This window comes from Bombina bombina, chromosome 1 (genome assembly GCF_027579735.1).
Source record: "Bombina bombina isolate aBomBom1 chromosome 1, aBomBom1.pri, whole genome shotgun sequence".
Taxonomy (NCBI): domain Eukaryota; kingdom Metazoa; phylum Chordata; class Amphibia; order Anura; family Bombinatoridae; genus Bombina; species Bombina bombina.
Window position 1 is genome coordinate 241,648,582 of NC_069499.1, and position 23,858 is coordinate 241,672,439.

At 41.4% G+C, this 23,858-nt stretch overlaps 1 protein-coding gene across 1 annotated transcript in view; it reads right to left on the reverse strand.

The window, feature by feature from the left end:
• The window catches only part of BAHD1 (bromo adjacent homology domain containing 1), a 509,383-nt gene that overhangs the window by 183,774 nt on the left and 301,751 nt on the right, over positions 1-23,858 (reverse strand). The window contains exon 5 of the mRNA XM_053697895.1: positions 10,971-11,047. Within this exon, the coding sequence (XP_053553870.1) occupies positions 10,971-11,047 (77 nt within the window). The remainder of the gene's footprint in view (positions 1-10,970; positions 11,048-23,858) is intronic.

The following is a 23,858-nucleotide window of genomic DNA, read 5'->3' on the forward strand; positions in this document are numbered from 1 at the left end:
ACAACTGGACATCCGAACCAGATCCGCATACCAAAACCTGTGTGGCTATGCTGGAGCCACCAGCAACACAAAAGACTGTTCCATGATGATTTTGGAAATCACTCTTGGAAGAAGAACTAGAGGTGGGAAGATGTGAGCAGGTTGATAACACCAAGGAAGTGTCAGGGCATCCACTGCTTCCGCCTGAACATCCCTGGACCTGGACAGGTATCTGGGAAGTTTCTTGTTTAGATGAGAGGCCATGAGATCTATCTCTGGAAGCCCCCACATCTGAACAATCTGAGAAAACACATCTGGATGTAGAGACCACTCCCCTGGATGTAAAGTCTGGTGGCTGAGATAATTCGCCTCCCAATTGTCTACACCTTGGATATGTACCGCAGAGATTAGAAAGGAGCTGGATTCCGCCCAGGCAAGTATCCAAGATACTTCTTTCATAGCTTGGGGACTGTGAGTCCCACCCTGATGATTGACATAAGCCACAGTTGTGATATTGTGTCTGAAAACAAATGAACGGTTCTCTCTTTAGTAGAGGCCAGAACTGAAGAGCCCTGAGAATTGCACAGAGTTCTAAAATATTTATTGGTAATCTCGCCTCTTGAGATTTCCAAACCCCTTGTGCTGTCAGAGACCCCCAAACAGCTCCCCAACCTGAAAGACTCGCATCTGTTGTGATCACAGTCCAGGTTGGGCGAACAAAAGAAGCCCCTTGAACCAAACGATGGTGATCTATCCACCATGTCAGAGAGTGTCGTACATTGGGATTCAAGGATATTAATTGTGATATCTTTGTATAATCCCTGCACCATTGATTCAGCATGCAAAGCTGTAGAGGTCTCGTGTGAAAACGAGCAAAGGGGATTGCTTCCGATGCTGCAGTCATGAGACCTAAAACTTCCATGCACATAGCCACTGAAGAGAATGACTGAGACTGAAGGCGCCGGCAGGCTGCAACTAATTTTAAACGTCTCTTATCTGTTAGAGACAGAGTCATGGACACTGAATCTATCTGGAAACCTAAAAAGGTGACGCTTGTCTGAGGAATCAAGAAACTTTTTGGTAAATTGATCCTCCAACCATGTTTCCGAAGAAACAACACTAGTTGATTCGTGTGAGATTCTGCAGTATGTAAAGACTGAGCTAGTACCAAGATATCGACCAAATAAGGAAACACCTCAATACCCTGTTCTCTGATTACAGATAGTAGGGCACCCAGAACCTTTGAAAAGATTCTTGTAGCTGTTGCAAGGCCAAATGGAAGAGCAACAAATTGGTAATGCTTGTCTAGAAAAGAGAATCTGAGAAACTGATAGTGTTCTGGATGAATCGGAATATGAAGGTATGCAACCTGCAAGTCTATTGTGGACATATAATGTACTTGCTGAACAAAAGGCAGAATAGTCCTTATAGTCACCATCTTGAAAGTGGGTACTCTTACATAACGATTCAAAATTTTCAGATCCAGAACTGGTCTGAACAAATTTTCTTTCTTTGGTACAATTAATAGGTTTGAATAAAACCCCAAACCTGAAAAGGAACTGGCATGATTACCCCTGAAGACTCCAGATCTGAAACACACTTCAGAAAAGCCTGAGCTTTTACTGGATTTACAGGAATGTGTGAGAGAAAAAATCTTCTCACAGGAGGTCTTACTTTGAATCCTATTCGATACCCTTGAGAGACAATGCTCTGAATCCAATGATTTTGGACAGATTTTATCCAAAAATCCTTGAAAAACCTTAATCTGCCCCCTACCAGCTGAGCTGGAAGGAGGGCCGCACCTTCATGCAGACTTAGGGGCAGACTTTGGTTTCCTAAATGGCTTGGAATTATTCCAATTTGAGGAAGGCTTCCAACTGGAAGCAGATTCCTTGGGAGGAGGATTGAGTTTTTGTTCCTTATTCTGACGAAAGGAAAGAAAACTGTCAGAAGCCTTAGATTTACCCTTAGGTTTTTTATCCTGAGGCAAAAAAAACATCCAACTGAGAACCAAATAAATTATTACCTTGGAAAGAAAGAGATAGTAATCTAGATTTAGATGTCATATCAGCATTTAAGATTTAAGCCACAAAGCTCTTCTAGCTAATACAGCTAAAGACATGGATCTAACATCAATTTTGATAATATCAAAAATGGCATCACAAATAAAATGATTAGCATGTTGCAGTAAGCGAACAATGCTAGATATGTCAGAATCCAATTCATGTTGCGCTAAATTTTCCAACCAGAAATTTGATGCGGTCGCAACATCACCCAAAGAAATAGCAGGTCTGAGAAGATGACCTGAATATAAATAGGCCTTCCTTAGATAAGATTCAAGCTTCCTATCTAAAGGATCCTTAAAGGAAGTGATATCTTCCATAGGAATAGTGGTACGTTTAGCAAGAGTAGAAATAGCCCCATCAACTTTGGGGATCTTTTCCCAAAATTCTATAGATTTTGCTGGTAAAGGATACAATCTCTTAAACCTTGAAGAAGGAACAAAGGAAGTACCTGGCTTATTCCATTCCCTAGAAATCATATCAGAAATAGCCTCAGGAATGGGAAAAACACCTGGGGAAACCACAGGAGGTTTAAAAACAGCATTTAAACGTTTATTAGACTGAACGTCAATAGGACTGGTTACCTCAATATCCAAAGTAATTAACACTTCTTTTAATAAAGAACGCATATACTCTATTTTAAATAAATAAGTAGATTTGTCAGTGTCAATATCTGAGGAAGGATCTTCTGTTTCAGATAGATCCTCATCAGAAGAGGATGAATTATTATGTTGTTGGTCATTTGAAATTTCATCAGCTAAATGAGAAGTTTTAAAAGACCTTTTACGTTTATTAGAAGGTGGAAATGCAGACAAAGCCTTCATAATAGATTCAGAAACAAATTCTTTGAAATTTACAGGTATATCATGCACATTAGGAGTTGAAGGAACTGCAACTGGCAATGTACTATTACTGATAGAAACACTATCTGCATGTAAAAGTTTATCATGACAACTATTACAAATGACATTCGGTGGAATATTTCCTTAAATGACAGTTTCAGGAATGGGAAAAAATGCAAAAGCATAGGCCTCTTGATAGAAGAAAGCAGGAGGCAAACATGCATGGGGTATTGAAATAATGAAAAAATTGGCGCCAAGTATGACCGGAAATGACACACTTGCGTCACTAATGACGCCGCCGTGTGAAAGGTCTCGACATCACGTATGACGCCGGAAATGACGAAGTTGCGTCAAAAATGACGCAATAAAGTCTAACATTTGACACACCCGCGGGCCTAATACCCGCAAATGCAAAAGTAGTCAAAATTGAAAAAGACTAAACCCCATGTAAGAAACAAATTTTCTTAAAGTGTTTATATTCCAAAATATGAAACTGACAGTCTGCAGAAGGAAACACATGAACCTGACTCATGGCAAATATAAGTACAATACATATATTTAGAACTTTATATAAATTGCATAAAGTGCCAAACCATAGCTGAGAGTGTCTTAAGTAATAAAAACATACTTACCAAAAGACACTCATCCACAAATAGCAGATAGCCAAACCAGTACTAAAACAGTTCTTTAGTAGAGGTAATGGAAAATTTGAGAGTATATCGTCGATCTGAAAAGGGAGGTAGGAGATGAATCTCTACGACCGATAACAAAGAACCCATGAAAAAGACCCCCGTTAGGGAAATCATCGTATTCAAAAGGTGATACTCCCTTCACGTCCCTCTGACATTCGCTGTACTCAGAGAAATCGGGCTTCAACAATTCTGAGAAGCACATATCAACGTAGAAATCTTAGCACAAACTTACTTCACCACCTCCATAGGAGGCAAAGTTTGCAAAAACTGAATTGTGGGTGTGGTGAGGGGTGTATTTATAGGCATTTTGAGGTTTGGGAAACTTTGCCACTCCTGGTAGGATTGTATATCCCATATGTCACTAGCTCATGGACTCTTGCCAATTACATGAAAGAAACCCAGGTTTTGTACGCAGAACTACTTTATCTGAATGGAAAATCAGATAAGGAGAATCACATTGTAAGGCAGATAACTCAGAGACTCTCCGAGCCGAGGAAATAGCCATCAAAAACAGAACTTTCCAAGATAAAAGTTTGATATCAATGGAATGAAGGGGTTCAAACGGAACCCCTTCAAGAACTTTAAGAACCATGTTTAAGCTCCATGGGGGAGCAACAGGTTTAAACACAGGCTTAATTCTAACCAAAGCCTGACAAAAAGCTTGAACGTCTGGAACTTCTGCCAGACGCTTGTGCAAAAGAATAGAGCAGAAATCTGTCCCTTTAAAGAACTAGCAGATAATCCATTTTCCAAACCCTCTTGGAGAAAGGACAATATCCTAGGAATCCTAACCTTACTCCATGAGTAATTTTTGGATTCACACCAATAAAGGTATTTACGCCATATCTTATGGTAGATTTTCCTGGTGACAGGCTTTCGTGCCTATATAAGGGTATCAATGACTGACTCGGAGAAGCCACGCTTTGATAAAATCAAGCGTTCAATCTCCATGCAGTCAGTCTCAGAGAAATTAGATTTGGATGATTGAAAGGACCTTGCAGTAGAAGGTCTTGTCTCAGAGGCAGGGTCCATGGTGTAAAGGATGACATGTCCACTAGGTCTGCCTACCAGGTCCTGCATGGCCACGCAGGCGCTATCAAGATCACCGATGCTCTCTCCTGTTTAATTTTGGCAATCAGTCGAGGGAGCAGAGGAAACGGTGGAAACACATAAGCCAGGTTGAAGAACCAAGGCGCTGCTAGAACCAATTGAGCAAACACCTCCGGATGGAGTTCCCACTCCCCCGGATGAAAAGTCTGACGACTTAGAAAATCCGCCTCCCAGTTCTCTACACCTGGGATATGGATTGCTGATAGGTGGCAAGAGTGAGTCTCTGCCCAGCGAATTATCTTGGAGACTTCTAACATCGCTAGGGAACTCCTGGTTCCCCCTTGATGGTTGATGTAAGCCACAGTCGTGATGTTGTCCGACTGAAATCTGATGAACCTCAGGGTTGCTAACTGAGGCAAAGCTAGAAGAGCATTGAATATTGCTCTTAACTCCAGAATATTTATTGGGAGGAGTTTCTCCTCCTGAGTCCACAATCCCTGAGCCTTCAGGGAATTCCAGACTGCACCCCAACCTAGAAGGCTGGCATCTGTTGTTACAATTGTCCAATCTGGCCTGCGAAAGGTCATACCTTTGAACAGATGGACCCGAGATAGCCACCAGAGAAGAGAATCTCTGGTCTCTTGATCCAGATTTAGCAGAGGGAACAAATCTGTGTAATCCCCATTCCACTGACTGAGCATGCATAGTTGCAGCGGTCTGAGATGTAGGCGCGCAAATGGCACTATGTCCATCGCCGCTACCATCAAGCCAATTACTTCCATACACTGAGCCACCGAAGGGCACGGAATAGAATGAAGAACAGGGCAAGATTTTAGAAGCTTTGGAAACCTGGATTCTGTCAGGTAAATCTTCATCTTTACAGAATCTATCAGAGTCCCTAGGAAGGAGACTCTTGTGAGTGGGGATAGAGAACTTTTCCTCGTTCACCTTCCACCCATGTGACCTGAGAAATGCCAGAACTATGTCCGTATGTGACTTGGCAATCTGAAAGCTTGACGCCTGTATCTGGATGTCGTCCAGATAAGGGGCCACTGATATACCTCGCGGTCTTAGGACCGCCAGAAGCGATCCCAGAACCTTTGTAAAGATTCTTGGAGCTGTAGCTAACCCGAAGGGAAGAGCCACAAATTGGTAATGCCTGTCTAGAAAGGCAAACCTTAGGAACCGATGATGATCTTTGTGAATCGGTATGTGAAGGTAAGCATCCTTCAAATCCACTGTGGTCATGTACTGACCCTCCTGGATCATAGGTAGGATGGTCCGAATAGTTTCCATTTTGAACGATGGAACTCTGAGGAATTTGTTTAAGATCTTTAGATCCAAAATGGGTCTGAAGGTTCCCTCTTTTTTGGGAACCACAAACAGATTTGAATAAAAACCCTGTCGCTGTTCCGACTGTGGAACTGGACAGATCACTCCCATAACTAGGAGGTCTTGCACACAGCGTAAGAATGGCTCTTTCTTTATCTGGTTTACAGATAATCTCGAAAGATGAAATCTCCCTTGAGGAGGGGAAGCCTTGAAGTCCAGAAGATATCCCTGAGATATGATCTCCAACGCCCAGGGATCCTGAACATCTCTTGCCCATGACTGGGCGAAGAGAGAAAGTCTGCCCCCTACTAGATCCGTTACCGGATAGGGGGCCGTTCCTTCATGCTGTCTTAGAGGCAGCAGCAGGCTTTCTGGCCTGTTTGCCTTTGTTCCAGGACTGGTTAGTTTTCCAGCCCGGCTTGGATTGAGCAAAAGTTCCCTCTTGTTTTGTAGCAGAGGAAGTTGATGCTGCACCTACCTTGAAGTTTCGAAAGGCACAAAAATTAGACTGTTTGGCCTTTGATTTGGCCCTGTCCTGAGGAAGGGTATGACCCTTACCTCCAGTAATGTCAGCAATAATTTCCTTCAAACCAGGCCCGAATAGGGTCTGCCCCTTGAAGGGAATGTTAAGTAATTTAGACTTTGAAGTCACGTCAGCTGACCAGGATTTAAGCCATAGCGCCCTACGCGCCTGGATGGCGAATCCAGAATTCTTAGCCGTTAGTTTAGTCAAATGAACAATGGCATCAGAAACAAAAGAATTAGCTAGCTTAAGTGTTCTAAGCTTGTCAAGTATTTCAGTCAATGGAGTAGCTGTCTGAAAGGCCTCTTCCAGAGACTCAAACCAGAACGCCGCAGCAGCAGTGACAGGCGCAATGCATGCAAGGGGCTGCAGGATAAAACCTTGTTGAATAAACATTTTCTTAAGGTAACCTTCTAATTTTTTATCCATTGGCTCTGAAAAAGCACAACTGTCCTCGACAGGGATAGTGGTACGCTTTGATAAAGTAGAAACTGCTCCCTCCTCCTTAGGGACAGTCTGCCATAAGTCCCGTGTGGTGGCGTCTATTGGAAACATTTTTCTAAAAATAGGAGGGGGGGGGGGGGGGGAAACGGCACACCGGGTCTATCCCACTCCTTATTAATAATTTCTGTAAACCTTTTAGGTATTGGAAAAACATCAGTACACACCGGCACTGCATAGTATTTATCCAGTCTACACAATTTCTCTGGTACTGCAATTGTGTCACAGTCATTCAGAGCAGCTAACACCTCCCCAAGCAGTACACGGAGGTTCTCAAGCTTAAATTTAAAAGTAGAAATATCTGAATCAGGTTTCCCCGAATCAGAAATGTCACCCACAGACTGAAGCTCTCCTTCCTCAGCTTCTGCATATTGTGACGCAGTATCAGACATGGGCCTTAAGGCATCTGCGCGCTCTGTACTACGTCTAACCCCAGAGCTATCGCGCTTTCCTCTGAATTCAGGCAGTCTGGCTAATACCGCTGACAGGGTATTATCCATGATTGCCACCATGTCCTGCAAAGTAATTGCTATGGGCGTCTTTGATGTACTTGGCGCCATTTTAGCGTGAGTCCCTTGAGCGGGAGTCAAAGGGTCTGACACGTGGGGAGAGTTAGTCGGCATAACTTCCCCCTCGCCAGAATCCTCTGGTGATAAATTTTTTAAAGATAAAAGCTGATCTTTATTGTTTAAAGTGAAATCTATACATTTAGTACACATTCTCATATGGGGTTCCACCATGGCTTTTAAACATAATGAACAAGGAGTTTCCTCTATGTCAGACATGCTTATACAGACTAGCAATGAGACTAGCAAGCTTGGAAAACACTTTACATCAAGTTAAACAAGCAATATAAAAAACGTTACTGTGCCTTTAAGGGAAACAAATTTTGCTAAAATTTGAAATAACAGTGAAAAAAGGCAGTTAAACTAACGAAATTTTAACAGTGTATGTAACAAGTTAGCAGAGCATGGCACCCACTTGTAAATGGATGATTAACCCCTTAATACAAAAAACGGTTTAACAAATTGAAAAATACGTTTTTTAAACAGTCACAACAACTGCCACAGCTCCACTGTGGCTTTACCTTCCTCAATATATGACTTTTGAGCCCTTCAGAGATGTCCTAAAGCATGCAGGGGACTGCTGAGGGAAGCTGAATGTCTCAGTCTGTAATTTTAACTGTGCAAAAAAGCGCTAAAATAGGCCCCTCCCACTCATATTACAACAGTGGAAAGCCTCAGGAAACTGTTTCTAGGCAAAAATCAAGCCAGCCATGTGGAAAAAACTAGGCCCCAATAAGTTTTATCACCAAAGCATATATAAAAACGATTAAACATGCCAGCCAACGTTTTATATTGCACATTAATCAAAGTATATACCTCTGATAGCAAGCCTGATACTAGTCGCTATTAAATCACTGTATTTAGGCTTAACTTACATTAATCCGGTATCAGCAGCTTTTTTTCTAGCAAATTCCATCCCTAGAAAAACTTAAACTGCACATACCTTATTGCAGGATTACCTGCATGCCATTCTCCCTCTGAAGTTACCTCACTCCTCAGACATGTGAGAACAGCAGTGGATCTTAGTTACTTCTGCTAAGATCATAGAAAAACGCAGGCAGATTCTTCTTCTAAATGCTGCCTGAAATAAAATAGGAAAACTCCGGTACCATTTAAAAACAATAAACTTTTGATTGAAGAAAAAACTAACTATATTACACCACTTTCCTCTTACTACCTCCAGCTATGTTGAGAGCTTGCAAGAGAATGACTGGATATGGCAGTTAGGGGAGGAGCTATATAGCAGCTCTGCTGTGGGTGATCTTCTTGCAACTTCCTGTTGGGAAGGAGAATATCCCACAAGTAATGGATGATCCGTGGACTGGATACACCTTACAAGAGAAATACAATTTTTGAAAAAACGGTACTGTGCCATTAAATAATAAAAAGCGCACACTTTTTTACTAAATCTCCAAAAATCATCCAATCTTTCTGAAATTTTCACCATATGATCCAAATGCTTTGAAATGATTGCACAGTAAATTTCAAGTCAATTAACCCCTTACTGCCCAAACCGGAGCAAATTAAAACTGGCAACCGGTTAGCAAACTACAGCACCATGCCACAGCCTCTGCTGTGGCCCTACCTTCCTTGGGGATTATCTTTGATCGAAAATAAGCCTCTCTGTAGTCCTCAAGTAATCTCTGGACTCTTCACATGGAGCTGCATGAAGCTGTCTGTAAAATCAACTGCGCAACTGAGGCACGAATTTCAGGCCCCCTCCCTCTTCACTCTGGAGTTGTGGGGCCTTCCCAAGCCAAAATAGGTGTCTGAATATATGCCATGCGGAATAAACCCCAAAAAAGTGTTTCAAATGTAATATAAACTTGTATAAATATCAGATTTTTGTAAAAAAAAAATAGATTGCCCCTTAACAGTGTCCACCAGTGTTTTGAGCCCTTTCAAATAAGCCTTCCTTCTATACTAAGTCTCAGAATATGGCTTACTGCCATATCCAGTCATTCTCTTGCAAGCTCTCAACATAGCTGGAGATAGTAAGAGGAAAGTGGTGTAATATAGTTAGTTTTTTCTTCAATCAAAAGTTTATTGTTTTTAAATGGTACCGGAGTTGTCCTATTTTATCTCAGGCAGCATTTAGAAGAAGAATCTGCCTGCGTTTTTCTATGATCTTAGCAGAAGTAACTAAGATCCACTGCTGTTCTCACATATGTTTGAGGAGTGAGGTAACTTCAGTAATCCCACATGGGGATTATTGTCAGACTTCTAGTATTACTAAGTCTTGACTAGAAAAAATTACAAACATACCTTAAAGCAGTTAAGCCTGCAAACTGTTCCCCCCAACTGAAGTTTTCTGGTACTCAACAGTCCTGTGTGGGAACAGCAATGGATTTTAGTTACAACATGCTAAAATCGTTTTCCTCTCAGCAGAAATCTTCATCACTTTCTGCCACAGAGTAAATAGTACAAACCGGCACTATTTTAAAATAAACTTTTGATTTAAAAAATAAAAACTACAAATCTAACACCACATTCACTTTACCCTCCCGTGGAGATGCTACTTGTTACAGCGGCAAAGAGAATGACTGGGGGGGCGGAGCCTGAGGGGGAGCTATATGGACAGCTCTGCTGTGTGCTCTCTGCCACTTCCTGTAGGGAATGAGAATGTCCCACAAGTAAGGATGAATGCGTGGACTGGATACACCATGTAAGAGAAATAAGCATTTTTGCAATATACTTTCATTAGTAAAAATGACCTTTTTGTGCGGCATACACACATCCTGTGAGGGCCCATGCACAAGTATTCAAACACCATGCCTGCTCAGAGAACTGGTAGTGGAATGTATTTGTGCCATACAAGCTACTGCTGACCTTCTGATAAGGTGTGGTGTTTGCATACTGGTGGATGGGCCTTTTCAGGATATCTGCATATGCCGCAAAAAAAAAAAAAAAAAAAAACACCAAAAAAACCCAACAACAAAAATAACTAAACCTTTACTAGAATTATTTTTGCAAATTAAATAACATTGCAAAAATGCTTATAATTCAAATTGAAATACATTTATGCACATTTCATATTTGACCTTTATATCCCTATAAATATTCTTAGGCACAAGAAGATTTTAGTATAACAATTTAGTAAGACAATTTATAGTAATACTAACAATCTTTAAAGGGAAATTAAATACTATCAAGCCATTTCAAACCACTTGTTTTTAGTAAATTGCACCCAATGCAACAATTATGTCAGCAATAAACAAAACCTAAGCACAAAGTTGGGACAACCAATCAGGTTAAACAGTGTTTCAGAATTTTCTAAACTAGCAGTATTGCAAAAAACAGTTGCACTGAAGTTCCAAAATGGCAAGAATATCTAAGAAATACTTCTGCAAGGTTCTAAAGGGGGGGGGGAAACCTTGTGCACGCAGAAGAGGACACTGATGGGGTAAATTTAAGACACTCACCTGGTGCATGCTGGGATTGCGCCCCCCCTGAGTGTGCTCTGGTCTATAATACCAGAAAAGACTCATCATCAGTTCGCCTGGAGGGAAAAAAAAAAAACTGTTAGTATTTTACTTTAGAAAACACACTAAACAGACCAAAAAAAAAACCACACAAACAAAAAAAACAACACCACATTATCTAGCAAGGTTAAAGGGACACTGAACCCAATTTTTTTCTCTCTTTTACAAGATACGAAGAGTCCATGGATTTCATCCTTACTTGTGGGATATCGCCTCCTGGTCAGCAGGAGGAAGCAAAGAGCACCACAGCAGAGCTGTATATATAGCAACTCCCTTCCCTCCCACTCCAGTCATTCTCTTTGCCTGTGTTAGTGATAGGAAGAGGTAAAGTGAGGTGTTAGTTTAGATTCTTCAATCAAGAGTTTATTATTTTTAAAGTGGTGCCACAGTGTGCTACTTTGTTCTGGGGTGTAGCCTAGACGAAATCAGTCTCTTCAGTAAAAAGAGAAGCATTTGGTGGCTTTAAAGCAATGGGAACTTGTGGGACATAATTCTCACTGCGCCTCCCATACTGATGCTGCCCTGCTTGTAAAGTCTGAGGGAAGAGTAAAACTCAGTACTTTTTATTTCCACAGGCCAATGTGAGGAGAAGATTAGGACCTCACAAGCTGGGTGGACTGCCTTTGCTGTCTGGCAGATTAAGGTAAGTGCTGACTTATTTCTGGGGTTATAAGAAAAGAGACTCAGAAGAAGTTAGGCACTTGCTTTGTTTAGATGGAATAAGGAAGCCCTTTATTTTTATTGGCATCACATGTCTCTGCTACATAGGAGACTAAATGCGACAGCCAGCGCAGGCACTAGAGGGCTCTCTATATGTAATACACATTACGATGGTGGTAATCACATCTCCCGTCGGTTCTTAGAGAAGATATACCGACCGGGAGATGTCTGTACTGATGTCGCCTGTTGCAGACTTAATTGGGCACTTTTGTTGTAAAAAGTCTCTGGGGTAATATACCTGCGGTCATTTTATCAATAATAAACATGTCGACCGGGAGCTATTGGTTGTTAACGCCCACGAAGGGCGGTCCTTGGACGAGCGCGCCTTTTCTCTTCTCCCGGCGTTTCAATAGTATAGAAAAACATGCCGTGAGTTGTTTGTTTTTTTGCCAACGCCCATACTCTGTTACAGGTCCTATTAAAGCACTGGGACTAGGAGTTGACTTTGAGGACATTTAAACCGGGCAGGCTACCATGAGTATGTGCCTGATATTTGTGAGGGATAAGTCCTTTGGTTTAGCCTTATGTGTTGTAGATTTATTTCATGATTCAGATAGAGCATGCAATTATAAGCAACTTACTAATTTACTCCTATTATAATTTTTTTTTCTTTGTTCTCTTGCTATCTTTATTTGAAAAAGGCATTAAAGCTTTTTTTGGTTCAGACTCTGGACAGTACTTTTCTTTATTGGTGGATGAATTTATCCACCAATCAGCAAGGACAACCCAGGTTGTTCAGATAAGGTAAACAGAGTGAGGGGAGCCGATACGTGGTTAATATCACATTCAAAAACAGAATTTATGCTTACCTGATAAATTACTTACTCCAACGGTGTGTCCGGTCCACGGCGTCATCCTTACTTGTGGGAATATCTCTTCCCCAACAGGAAATGGCAAAGAGTCCCAGCAAAGCTGGCCATATAGTCCCTCCTAGGCTCCGCCCACCCCAGTCATTCGACCGACGGACAGGAGGAAATATATAGGAGAAACCATATGGTACCGTGGTGACTGTAGTTAGAGAAAATAATTCATCAGACCTGATTAAAAAAACCAGGGCGGGCCGTGGACCGGACACACCGTTGGAGAAAGTAATTTATCAGGTAAGCATAAATTCTGTTTTCTCCAACATTGGTGTGTCCGGTCCACGGCGTCATCCTTACTTGTGGGAACCAATACCAAAGCTTTAGGACACGGATGAAGGGAGGGAGCAAATCAGGTTAACTAAACGGAAGGCACCACGGCTTGAAGAACTTTTCTCCCAAAAATAGCCTCCGAAGAAGCAAAAGTATCAAATTTGTAAAATTTGGCAAAAGTGTGCAGTGAAGACCAAGTCGCTGCCTTACATATCTGATCAACAGAAGCCTCGTTCTTGAAGGCCCATGTGGAAGCCACAGCCCTAGTGGAGTGAGCTGTGATTCTTTCAGGAGGCTGCCGTCCGGCAGTCTCATAAGCCAATCGGATGATGCTTTTAAGCCAAAAGGAAAGAGGTAGAAGTTGCTTTTTGACCTCTCCTTTTAACAGAATAGACAACAAACAAAGATGTTTGTCTGAATTCTTTTGTAGCTTCTAAGTAGAATTTTAGAGCACAGACTACATCTAAATTGTGTAGCAAACGTTCCTTCTTTGAAACTGGTTTCGGACACAAAGAAGGTACAACTATCTCCTGGTTAATATTCTTGTTGGAAACAACCTTTGGAAGAAAACCAGGCTTAGTACGCAAAACAACCTTATCTGAATGGAACACCAGATAGGGCGGAGTACACTGCAGAGCAGATAACTCTGAAACTCTTCTAGCAGAAGAAATAGCAACCAAAAACAAAACTTTCCAAGATAATAACTTAATATCTATGGAATGTAGAGGTTCAAACGGAACCCCTTGAAGAACTGAAAGAACTAGATTTAGACTCCAGGGAGGAGTCAAAGGTCTGTAAACAGGCTTGATCCTAACCAGAGCCTGAACAAATGCTTGAACATCTGGCACAGCTGCCAGTCGTTTGTGTAGTAAGACAGATAAAGCAGAAATCTGTCCCTTTAGAGAGCTCGCAGATAATCCTTTATCCAAACCTTCTTGCAGAAAGGAAAGAATCTTAGGAATTTTTATCTTATTCCATGGGAATCCCTTGGATTCACACCAACAGATATATCTTTTCCATATTTTATGGTAAATCTTTCTAGTTACCGGTTTTCTGGCCTGAACCAGAGTATCTATCACAGAATCTGAAAACCCACGCTTTGATAGAATCAAGCGTTCAATCTCCAAGCCGTCAGCTGGAGGGAGACCAGATTTGGATGTTCGAATGGACCCTGAACAAGAAGGTCCTGTCTCAAAGGTAGCTTCCATGGTGGAACCGATGACATATTCACCAGGTCTGCATACCAAGTCCTGCATGGCCACGCAGGAGCTATCAAGATCACCGAGGCCCTCTCCTGTTTGATCCTGGCTACCAGCCTGGGAATGAGAGGAAACGGTGGAAACACATAAGCTAGGTTGAAGGTCCAAGGTGCTACTAGTGCATCCACTAGAGTCGCCTTGGGATCCCTGGATCTGGACCCGTAGCAAGGAACCTTGACGTTCTGACGAGACGCCATCAAATCCATGTCTGGAATGCCCCATAATTGAGTCAACTGGGCAAAGATCTCCAGGTGGAGTTCCCACTCCCCAGGATGGAAAGTCTGACGACTCAGATAATCCGCTTCCCAGTTTTCCACACCTGGGATGTGGATCGCAGATAGATGGCAGGAGTGATCCTCCGCCCATTGTATTATTTTGGTCACTTCTTTCATCGCTAGGGAACTCCTTGTTCCCCCCTGATGATTGATATACGCAACAGTCGTCATGTTGTCTGATTGGAATCTTATGAATCTGGCCTTTGCAAGCTGAGGCCAAGCCCTGAGAGCATTGAATATCGCTCTTAGTTCCAGAATGTTTATCGGGAGAAGAGACTCTTCCCGAGACCATAGTCCCTGAGCTTTCAGGGATTCCCAGACCGCGCCCCAGCCCACTAGACTGGCGTCGGTCGTGACAATGACCCACTCTGGTCTGCGGAAGCTCATTCCCTGGGATAGATGGTCCAGGGTCAGCCACCAACGGAGTGACTCTCTGGTCTTGTGATCTACTTGAATCACTGGAGACAAGTCTGTATAGTCCCCATTCCACTGTTTCAGCATGCACAGTTGTAATGGTCTTAGATGAATTCGTGCAAAAGGAACTATGTCCATTGCTGCAACCATCAACCCTACTACTTCCATGCACTGAGCTATGGAAGGACGTGGAACAGAGTGAAGAATTTGACAAGTGCTTAGAAGTTTTGACTTTCTGACATCTGTCAGAAAAATCCTCATTTCTAAGGAGTCTATTATTGTTCCCAAGAAGGGAACTCTTGTTGACGGAGACAGAGAACTCTTTTCTATGTTCACCTTCCATCCGTGAGATCTGAGAAAGGCCAGAACGATGTCTGTATGAGCCTTTGCTTTTGAAAGGGACAACGCTTGTATTAGAATGTCGTCCAAGTACGGTACTACTGCAATGCCCCTCGGTCTTAGAACCGCTAGAAGGGACCGGAGTACCTTTGTGAAAATCCTTGGAGCAGTGGCTAACCCGAATGGGAGGGCCACAAACTGGTAATGTTTGTCCAGAAAGGCGAACCTTAGGAACTGATGATGTTCTTTGTGGATAGGAATATGTAGGTACGCATCCTTTAGATCCACGGTAGTCATAAATTGACCTTCCTGGATAGTGGGTAGAATCGTTCGAATGGTTTCCATTTTGAACGATGGTACCCTGAGAAATTTGTTTAGGATCTTTAAATCCAGAATTGGTCTGAAGGTTCCCTCTTTTTTGGGAACTACGAACAGATTTGAGTAAAATCCCATTCCTTGTTCCGTCATTGGAACAGGGTGTATCACTCCCATCTTTAACAGGTCTTCTACACAATGTAAGAACGCCTGTCTCTTTATTTGGTTTATGGATAAGTGAGACATGTGGAACCTTCCCTTTGGGGGTAGTTCCTTGTATTCCAGAAGATAACCCTGAGAAACTATTTCTAGTGCCCAGGGATCCTGAACATCTCTTGCCCAAGCCTGAGCAAAGAGAGAGAGTCTGCACCCTACTAGATCCGGTCCCGGATCGGGGGCTACTCCTTCATGCTGTTTTGTTAGCAGCAGCAGGCTTCTTGGCCTGCTTACCCTTGTTCCAGCCTTGCATAGGTTTCGAGGCTGGTTTGGGCTGTGAGGCATTACCCTCTTGCTTAGAGGATGCAGAATTAGAGGCCGGTCCGTTCATGAAATTGCGAAAGGAACGAAAATTAGACTTATTCTTGGCCTTGAAAGGCCTATCTTGTGGAAGGGTGTGGCCCTTTCCCCCAGTGATGTCTGAGATAATCTCTTTCAATTCTGGCCCAAAGAGAGTTTTACCTTTGAAAGGGATGTTAAGCAATTTTGTCTTGGATGATACATCCGCTGACCAAGACTTTAGCCAAAGCGCTCTGCGCGCCACAATTGCAAACCCTGAATTTTTCGCCGCTAATCTAGCTAATTGCAAAGCGGCATCTGAAATAAAAGTTAGCCAACTTAAGTGCGTGAACTCTGTCCATAACCTCCTCATACGGAGTCTCTCTACTGAGCGACTTTTCTAGTTCCTCGAACCAGAACCACGCTGCTGTAGCGACAGGAACAATGCACGAAATGGGTTGTAGAAGGTAACCCTGCTGTACAAAAATCTTTTTAAGCAAACCTTCCAATTTTTTATCCATAGGATCTTTGAAAGCACAACTATCCTCGATAGGGATAGTAGTTCGCTTGTTTAGAGTAGAAACTGCCCCCTCGACCTTAGGGACTGTCTGCCATAAGTCCTTTCTGGGGTCGACCATAGGAAATAATTTCTTAAATATAGGGGGGGAACAAAAAGATATGCCGGGCTTCTCCCACTCCTTATTCACTATGTCCGCCACCCTCTTGGGTATAGGGAAAGCGTCGGGGTGCACCGGAACCTCTAGAAACTTGTCCATCTTGCATAATTTCTCTGGAATGACCAAGTTGTCACAATCATCCAGAGTAGATAACACCTCCTTAAGTAGTGCGCGGAGATGTTCTAATTTAAATTTAAATGTCACAACATCAGGTTCAGCTTGTTGAGAAATTTTTCCTGAATCTGAAATTTCCCCATCTGACAAAACCTCCCTTATGGCCACTTCAGATTGGTGTGAGGGTATGAGAACAATTATCATCAGCGCCCTCCTGCTCTTCAGTGTTTAAAACAGAGCAATCGCGCTTTCTCTGATATGCAGGCATTTTGGATAAAATATTTGCTATGGAGTTATCCATTACAGCCGTCAATTGTTGCATGGTAATAAGCATTGGCGCGCTAGATGTACTAGGGGCCTCCTGCGTGGGCAAAACTGGTGTAGACACAGTAGGAGATGATGTAGTATCATGTCTACTCCCCTCATTTGAGGAATCATCTTGGGCATTTTCATTATCTGTGGCAGTACTGTCCTTACTTTGTTTGGACGCTATGGCACAATTATCACACAATTTTGAATGGGGAGACACATTGGCTTTCATACATATAGAACATAGCTTATCCGAAGGCACAGACATGTTAAACAGACTTAAACTTGTCAATAAAGCACAAAAAACGTTTTAAAACAAAACCGTTACTGTCTTTTTAAATTTTAAACAGAGCACACTTTATTACTGAATATGTGAAAAAGTATGAAGGAATTGTTCAAAATTTACCAAAATTTCACCACAGTGTCTTAAAGCCTTAAAAGTATTGCATACCAATTTTCAGAGCTTTAACCCTTAAAATAACGGAACCGGAGCCGTTTACAAATTTAACCCCTATATAGTCCCAGCTACAGCCTTTGCTGTGACTTTACCAAGCCCAGAGGGGAATACGATACCAAATGACGCCTTCTAGAAACTTTTCCAACTACTTTCAGGTCCTCCCACATGCATCTGCATGTCTTGCTCTCAAAAACAACTGCGCAGTAATGGCGCGAAAATGAGGCTCAGCCTACAACTGGGAAGGCCCTCCCTGACTGGAAAAGGTGTCTAACATAGTGCCTGACGTTAAAAAACGTTCCCCAAGTTTATAAGTGTGAATTATCAGCATAAACATGTATAAAATGTCCAAATAAAGCAATCGATTTAGCCCATAAAAGTGTCTACCAGTTTTATAGCCCATATTAAGCCCTTTATTCTGTTTGAAACTAAGAAAATGGCTTACCGGTCCCCATGAGGGGAAATGACAGCCTTCCAGCATTACACAGTCTTGTTAGAAATATGGCTAGTCATACCTTAAGCAGAAAAGTCTGCTAACTGTTTCCCCCAACTGAAGTTACTTCATCTCAACAGTCCTATGTGGAAACAGCAAAGGATTTTAGTTACTGTCTGCTAAAATCATCTTCCTCTCACAAACAGAAATCTTCATCCTTTTCTGTTTCAGAGTAAATAGTACATACCAGCACTATTTTAAAATAACAAACTCTTGATAGTAGAATAAAAAACTACAACTAAACACCACATACTCTTAACCATCTCCGTGGAGATGTTGCCTGTGCAACGGCAAAGAGAATGACTGGGGTGGGCGGAGCCTAGGAGGGACTATATGGCCAGCTTTGCTGGGACTCTTTGCCATTTCCTGTTGGGGAAGAGATATTCCCACAAGTAAGGATGACGCCGTGGACCGGACACACCAATGTTGGAGAAACTAGGATTTATACAATTAAAAATTAGATGATAAACTAATTGTTCAATGATTTAAACAACTCTATTGTGTTAAAATAAATTATATATTTATTTAAAATACACATAAAAGGTATAGAGCTCTGATACCATATAAGTAGTCATATACAATAAGAAAAATAAGAAAAATAATAGTACAATACAATAGGTAAAATCAATGAGTGTGTATATACAGGATAAGTAGGTTGTTAGCGTAACAACGTATAAATTTTTTTTTTTTTTTTTTTTTTTTTTTAAGTTTTTTTTTTTTTTTATAAATAAGTTTTTTATTGAGGTTATTGACAAAAAAAAACATCAAATACACATGTTACATAGGTATTCAAAATCATTCTTTTAAACTATGACATTACTTAAGAGTTCAAAACTATGCTATAGTCACATGCAGGTAAAGATTTGTCATGAGAAAACCCAAAGTAACATCACCATATTTATATGTAACAGGCAAAACTGAAACCTCATTTTCTGCTTTATATTATTTTCCTCTCCTAATAAAAGAAGCCACTTTTGGACTCCTGTCATCTAAAATGATGTCTAGAGGAAATAGAGTGGTAGAAATGGTCTCTCTTGAACCTATGGCAAATTAGAATAAAATTTTCAACTGATAAAAGCTTCTGAAACATTTAGGAATATTCAGGCTACATCTTCAAACTTTGTTATGTTTCGGAACGTTCTAAATATCTTGACAAACTGCAAGATTTTGCTAATGAAGAAGGGAAATGGGGTGCGGTATTTGCAAGGAGAACCGCGTATTTAACCCTCCTATAAAAGGAGGTTTATAATATGGGGTGGGGGGTAGGAGGTGGTAGGATATACATGAGAAGCCTGTAAAACATCTGAGTAATTTCTATGTATGTCGATCACTAGCATCTGTAAGAGATTGCAATTGGGTCGGCTACTATAGTTGATTGCTTGAACGAGGTAGGTGAGGGCTCATTATGTCTCTGTGTATGGCCTTATAAGCATATGAATAGCTATAGGGAAAGTAGAGAGAAATTAACTCTAAACTAGAGTATTAACCTTGAACTAGCTGACTATATGGGTATTCCTTATCCAGAGTATAAAAATTTAGAACAAAATATATGAGACTATATAGACTATAGTTAGTTCCATTATAGCGGTATCAAGCAATATGCGGTATGAGAGATTAGAAGCTAACAGCAAAAATGATAAGGTTTGTCAGGTACCCCATAAGCAGTTAAAATTCCAACAGGAAAACTTGGTATAACAGGTATGTATGTATAGGTATAGAGAGAAACTATATGGAGAGTATAGTTTAGCTGAGGAAAATGTGGCTCATCTATCTACTTTAATTACACAAGCCTTGGGTATATAGATGTTGCAGGCCAAAGTATATAGAAAAAGACTATGAACTAAAGACACCCAGTAACTAAAACTTATATCTAGAGAGAACTGCTAAATTAGAGCTACTCTCAATGTGTTATACTTGGGGCACAGAGATAATGTCTTTACATATGGTAACAATATTAAGAATATAGAGAGGCAAATAGTAAACATGTTCACAACAATTGGCGATGTAGCTGGATTAACCTTATTAAACTGTAACCTAGTTCTAAATATATTAAATACCTTAATCCACTGCAATCATTGGGACCCAGGAAACAAGAATAGCAAGGAGCACAGCTGTTACATTAATAGCTACAGAGATTCAAAACTACGGATCTTCATAGGAAAGTATCAAATCAGATGTTTTGCAAAGTAAATATGTACAGGTTTGAAACACTGCATAAGCAAGCTAAGACTCCCCTCCAGTGGTGAGAGTTAGCAATTACATCCTCTACCAGTGAGCAACAATTGAACACTAAACCAAGAACCACGATCTGTAAAATAGGACCGTGCCACTTAGTAAAATATCAAGCATATGAACTTCTAAAACATTCATCCTTCAGGTACTCCTATGACATGATATAGCATCAAAGCCAGATGTAACAGCATAGCTCAGATGCAAACTACCTTTGTAAGCCAGAACATGGTTAAGTTAAATAGAGCACATTTATGCAACAGCCCATTGTAAAGAGATATAACCAACATAGATAAATTGTCCACATTGAGTGCAGGTATTCCCATGAATGATGCCCCATCATATAAATAATCATTCCTTAAGCAAACAAAGCAGGGATCGTTATGAGCACTACAAGTATGTGAATAAAGGTAGCAGATACGATAGCAGTCATTCACTTCACCCCACGCAACATTCTTAAACTTTAAGACAAACAAGTATGATAGGATAAGGTATACAGGGAACAGTAATAATAAAAAAAGGTGATTAGCATTGTATCCTGCCTAAAACACAGGGCTAACGGTGTGTGTGACCAGGTGTATTGCCAACATTCAAACAAGTCTTTCTAATAACCAATATCTCCATTAGATCCACAAAGAGCATAATGGGCTTAAGGATCTATCGGATAGTTCATCTAGCCGATGCCTCTAGGAGTTGTTAACTCTGAACCTAGTGATGGACCTGCTCTGTTCTCTTCCACCGCAACAGCAGGTAGGTGATCTCCCTCCAGGGTCTCCCTAACAAACAGCCATGTTAGTGAGTAAAGGTATTTCCCAGCCCTAAGCACAGGAGGTATCTGGACAGTTGCAGGAACGGTACAGACCGCTGCCTCGATGGTTCTATTTACATGACAGGGGGGAGACATGCTCACCGCCTCATCCTGAGTCCACACATCAGCCGGCTGATCAGCTGGAAAAGCAGCGTTCACGGGGCTCACTACCATGTTTCTCCATGGATCGTGCAGGGTGGATGATGGCTGCCGGGGCCCCAAGGCGCCATCCATTTCACAAACTACTGTGGAGACATGGTGCAAGGTGGTAGAATCCGTAGCGACCGCTTGAACTGCCATCTTGAGCGTGTGTGAAAATACAGCCTGATAACCGGCCAGGAGATTACCAAGTTCTCTGAGTATATATACCGCTGGTTCCATATTGCTTTTCACTGCAGCTGTCGCCATAGAAATAATGTAGTTCAAAAAGTCAGTTTTTCCCCGCTAATTTTTTGCTGCGTAGGTAAAAGGAAAATGGCCGCTGCTTAGCACTCTGATCTGCAAAACCAACATGGGTGGGATAGGGTTACATCCAAGAGATATATCACCATTGGATTTTAAATCTCTGATGCCTCTGTCTTTGCTAATTCCAGCTGTTATTGGAATAAGGGAGCTAGAGCGGTCGCTAAATTAGTATTTTGTATATAGTGCAGCCGGAGCCACCTTGAGATGCGACCGCTCAGCTCCAGTGTTAGCTCCGCCCCCACAACGTATAAATTAATTGTGAGATTGTTGATAATTGGACAGATCCGGTGTATCGATACGGTTTTTAACTCTTAAAATCTCTTAAATAGTCTTGCTATAACCGATCGTAGTTATAACTTTAGGGTGACTTTATTGGTGGATTAGTCTCTGCTGTTAAATTTGTGGGCTAGACCCAGGTACTCAAGTTTGTGGAAGATGTCCAGAGAGCGTTATGCCCTTTTGTGTGGGCTATGTTGACTGTTTCAGAGTACCAAAAAGAGTGATCAGCCTTTTTGTTGAAAAGGCGGAAGAGCGGGGATAGCGCAAAATTTTGCGTGTTGTTTCGTTGTAATGGAGAGAGCTTTTGTTTAGTGTGTATCACAGGTATATGAATCGTAAGCATAAGAATCGTAACAAAGTCTCTTATATTTCACTGTACGGTACACGTTTAGATACAGTGTTTTTCCTTTAAAAAGTCTTTTCAAACGTGCGCAGCTGGACACCTACTTTAAGTTTCTTGCAAGTGCTGGTAAGAAGGGCGAATCTTTCTGTTGGTCTTTGAGACTGTATACCCTGTATGTTAGTTGGAGTTTTAAGTAGCTTTCAAGAGGGTTTGCTGGAGTCTCCAAAAGACTTGTAGAATGTGATTAAAGTACCTCCTTGAGGTTTCGCTGGAATAGATGAGATGGTGTCCGTTGGTCTTTGAGACTGTATACCACGTTTGTTTGTTTGGAGCTTTCTGTTACTCTCAATGGGGTTTGCTGGAGTCTCCAAAAGACTTGTGGTGATTTCATTTTATAACGTGCTCCGGTTGACAGCTTTAGGGAAACTTTGATGCTTGTCAGTGTTTGGAAAACTATTTACCTTATTGCGGCCTTTCAAGGTATAGTGTTAGTCCCAAAGTGTCCGTTGCCCTTGCTAGGTTTGAGCGCTGTCGGCCTCGGCCTTTATCAAACGCGTAGATTTGCCCTGCACACTGTGAAACCCAAACTTGCTTTAAAAACAGCATTTTGGGTGATCACCAAGAAGTCATAATACTTAGAAGCTACAAGTCGGCAATTAAGCCACAACACCTCGACAGCGCTCAAACCTAGCAAGCGCAACGGACACTTTGGGACTAACACTATACCTTGAAAGGCCGCAATAAGGTAAATAGTTTTCCAAACACTGACAAGCATCAAAGTTTCCCTAAAGCGGTCAACCGGAGCACGTTAAACGAAATCACCACAAGTCTTTTGGAGACTCCAGCAAACCCCATTGAGAGTAACAGAAAGCTCCAAACAAACAAACAGGGTATACAGTCTCAAAGACCAACGGACACCAACTCATCTATCCAACATTCCAGTGAAACCTCAAGGAGGTACTTTAATCACATTCTACAAGTCTTTTGGAGACTCCAGCAAACCCTCTTGAAAGCTACTTAAAACTCCAACTAACATAAAAAGGACTTTTTAAAGGAAAAATACTGTATCTAAACGTGTACCGTATAGTGAAATATAAGAGACTTTGTTACGATTCTTATACCTGTCATACACACTAAACATAAGAGACTTTGTTACAATTCATATACCTGTGATACACACTAAACAAAAGTAGAGCTGCAACAACTAATCGGCATAATCGATAATAATCGATTATGAAAATAGTTGTCAACGAATCTCATAATCGATTAATCGATTAGTTGGTTTGCAATTAGTTGGTCTGTGCACAACACCAGCTGCTTCACTCCAATGAACTCCTGCATATGGTATTGTGTTTTATGGTTATGTCCTTAGCCTAAAGGACGTCTACTTTTCACCTTTTCAGGACAGTATACGTTTACAACTACCCCTGGCTTATGTGCAACCCAGATATAATAGTCATCATTTGGATTGTTTATATTAAATCTGGTGATTTGGAAGTATGCTTTTCATGATATAGTGGCAAGCTTGTTGTTTACACCTTGCCCCTAGATTGATGGGAGATAATTAAATTTATGTGCACTATTATCTGTTTGCACAATTATTAGCGTATTGCTTGCTATTGCTGATTATATGTACTGTATAAATAAATGTGTAAGGCTTTGTCCTGTTATTGATATACAGTCCTTAGCGCTTTTGATCTTGTTTTT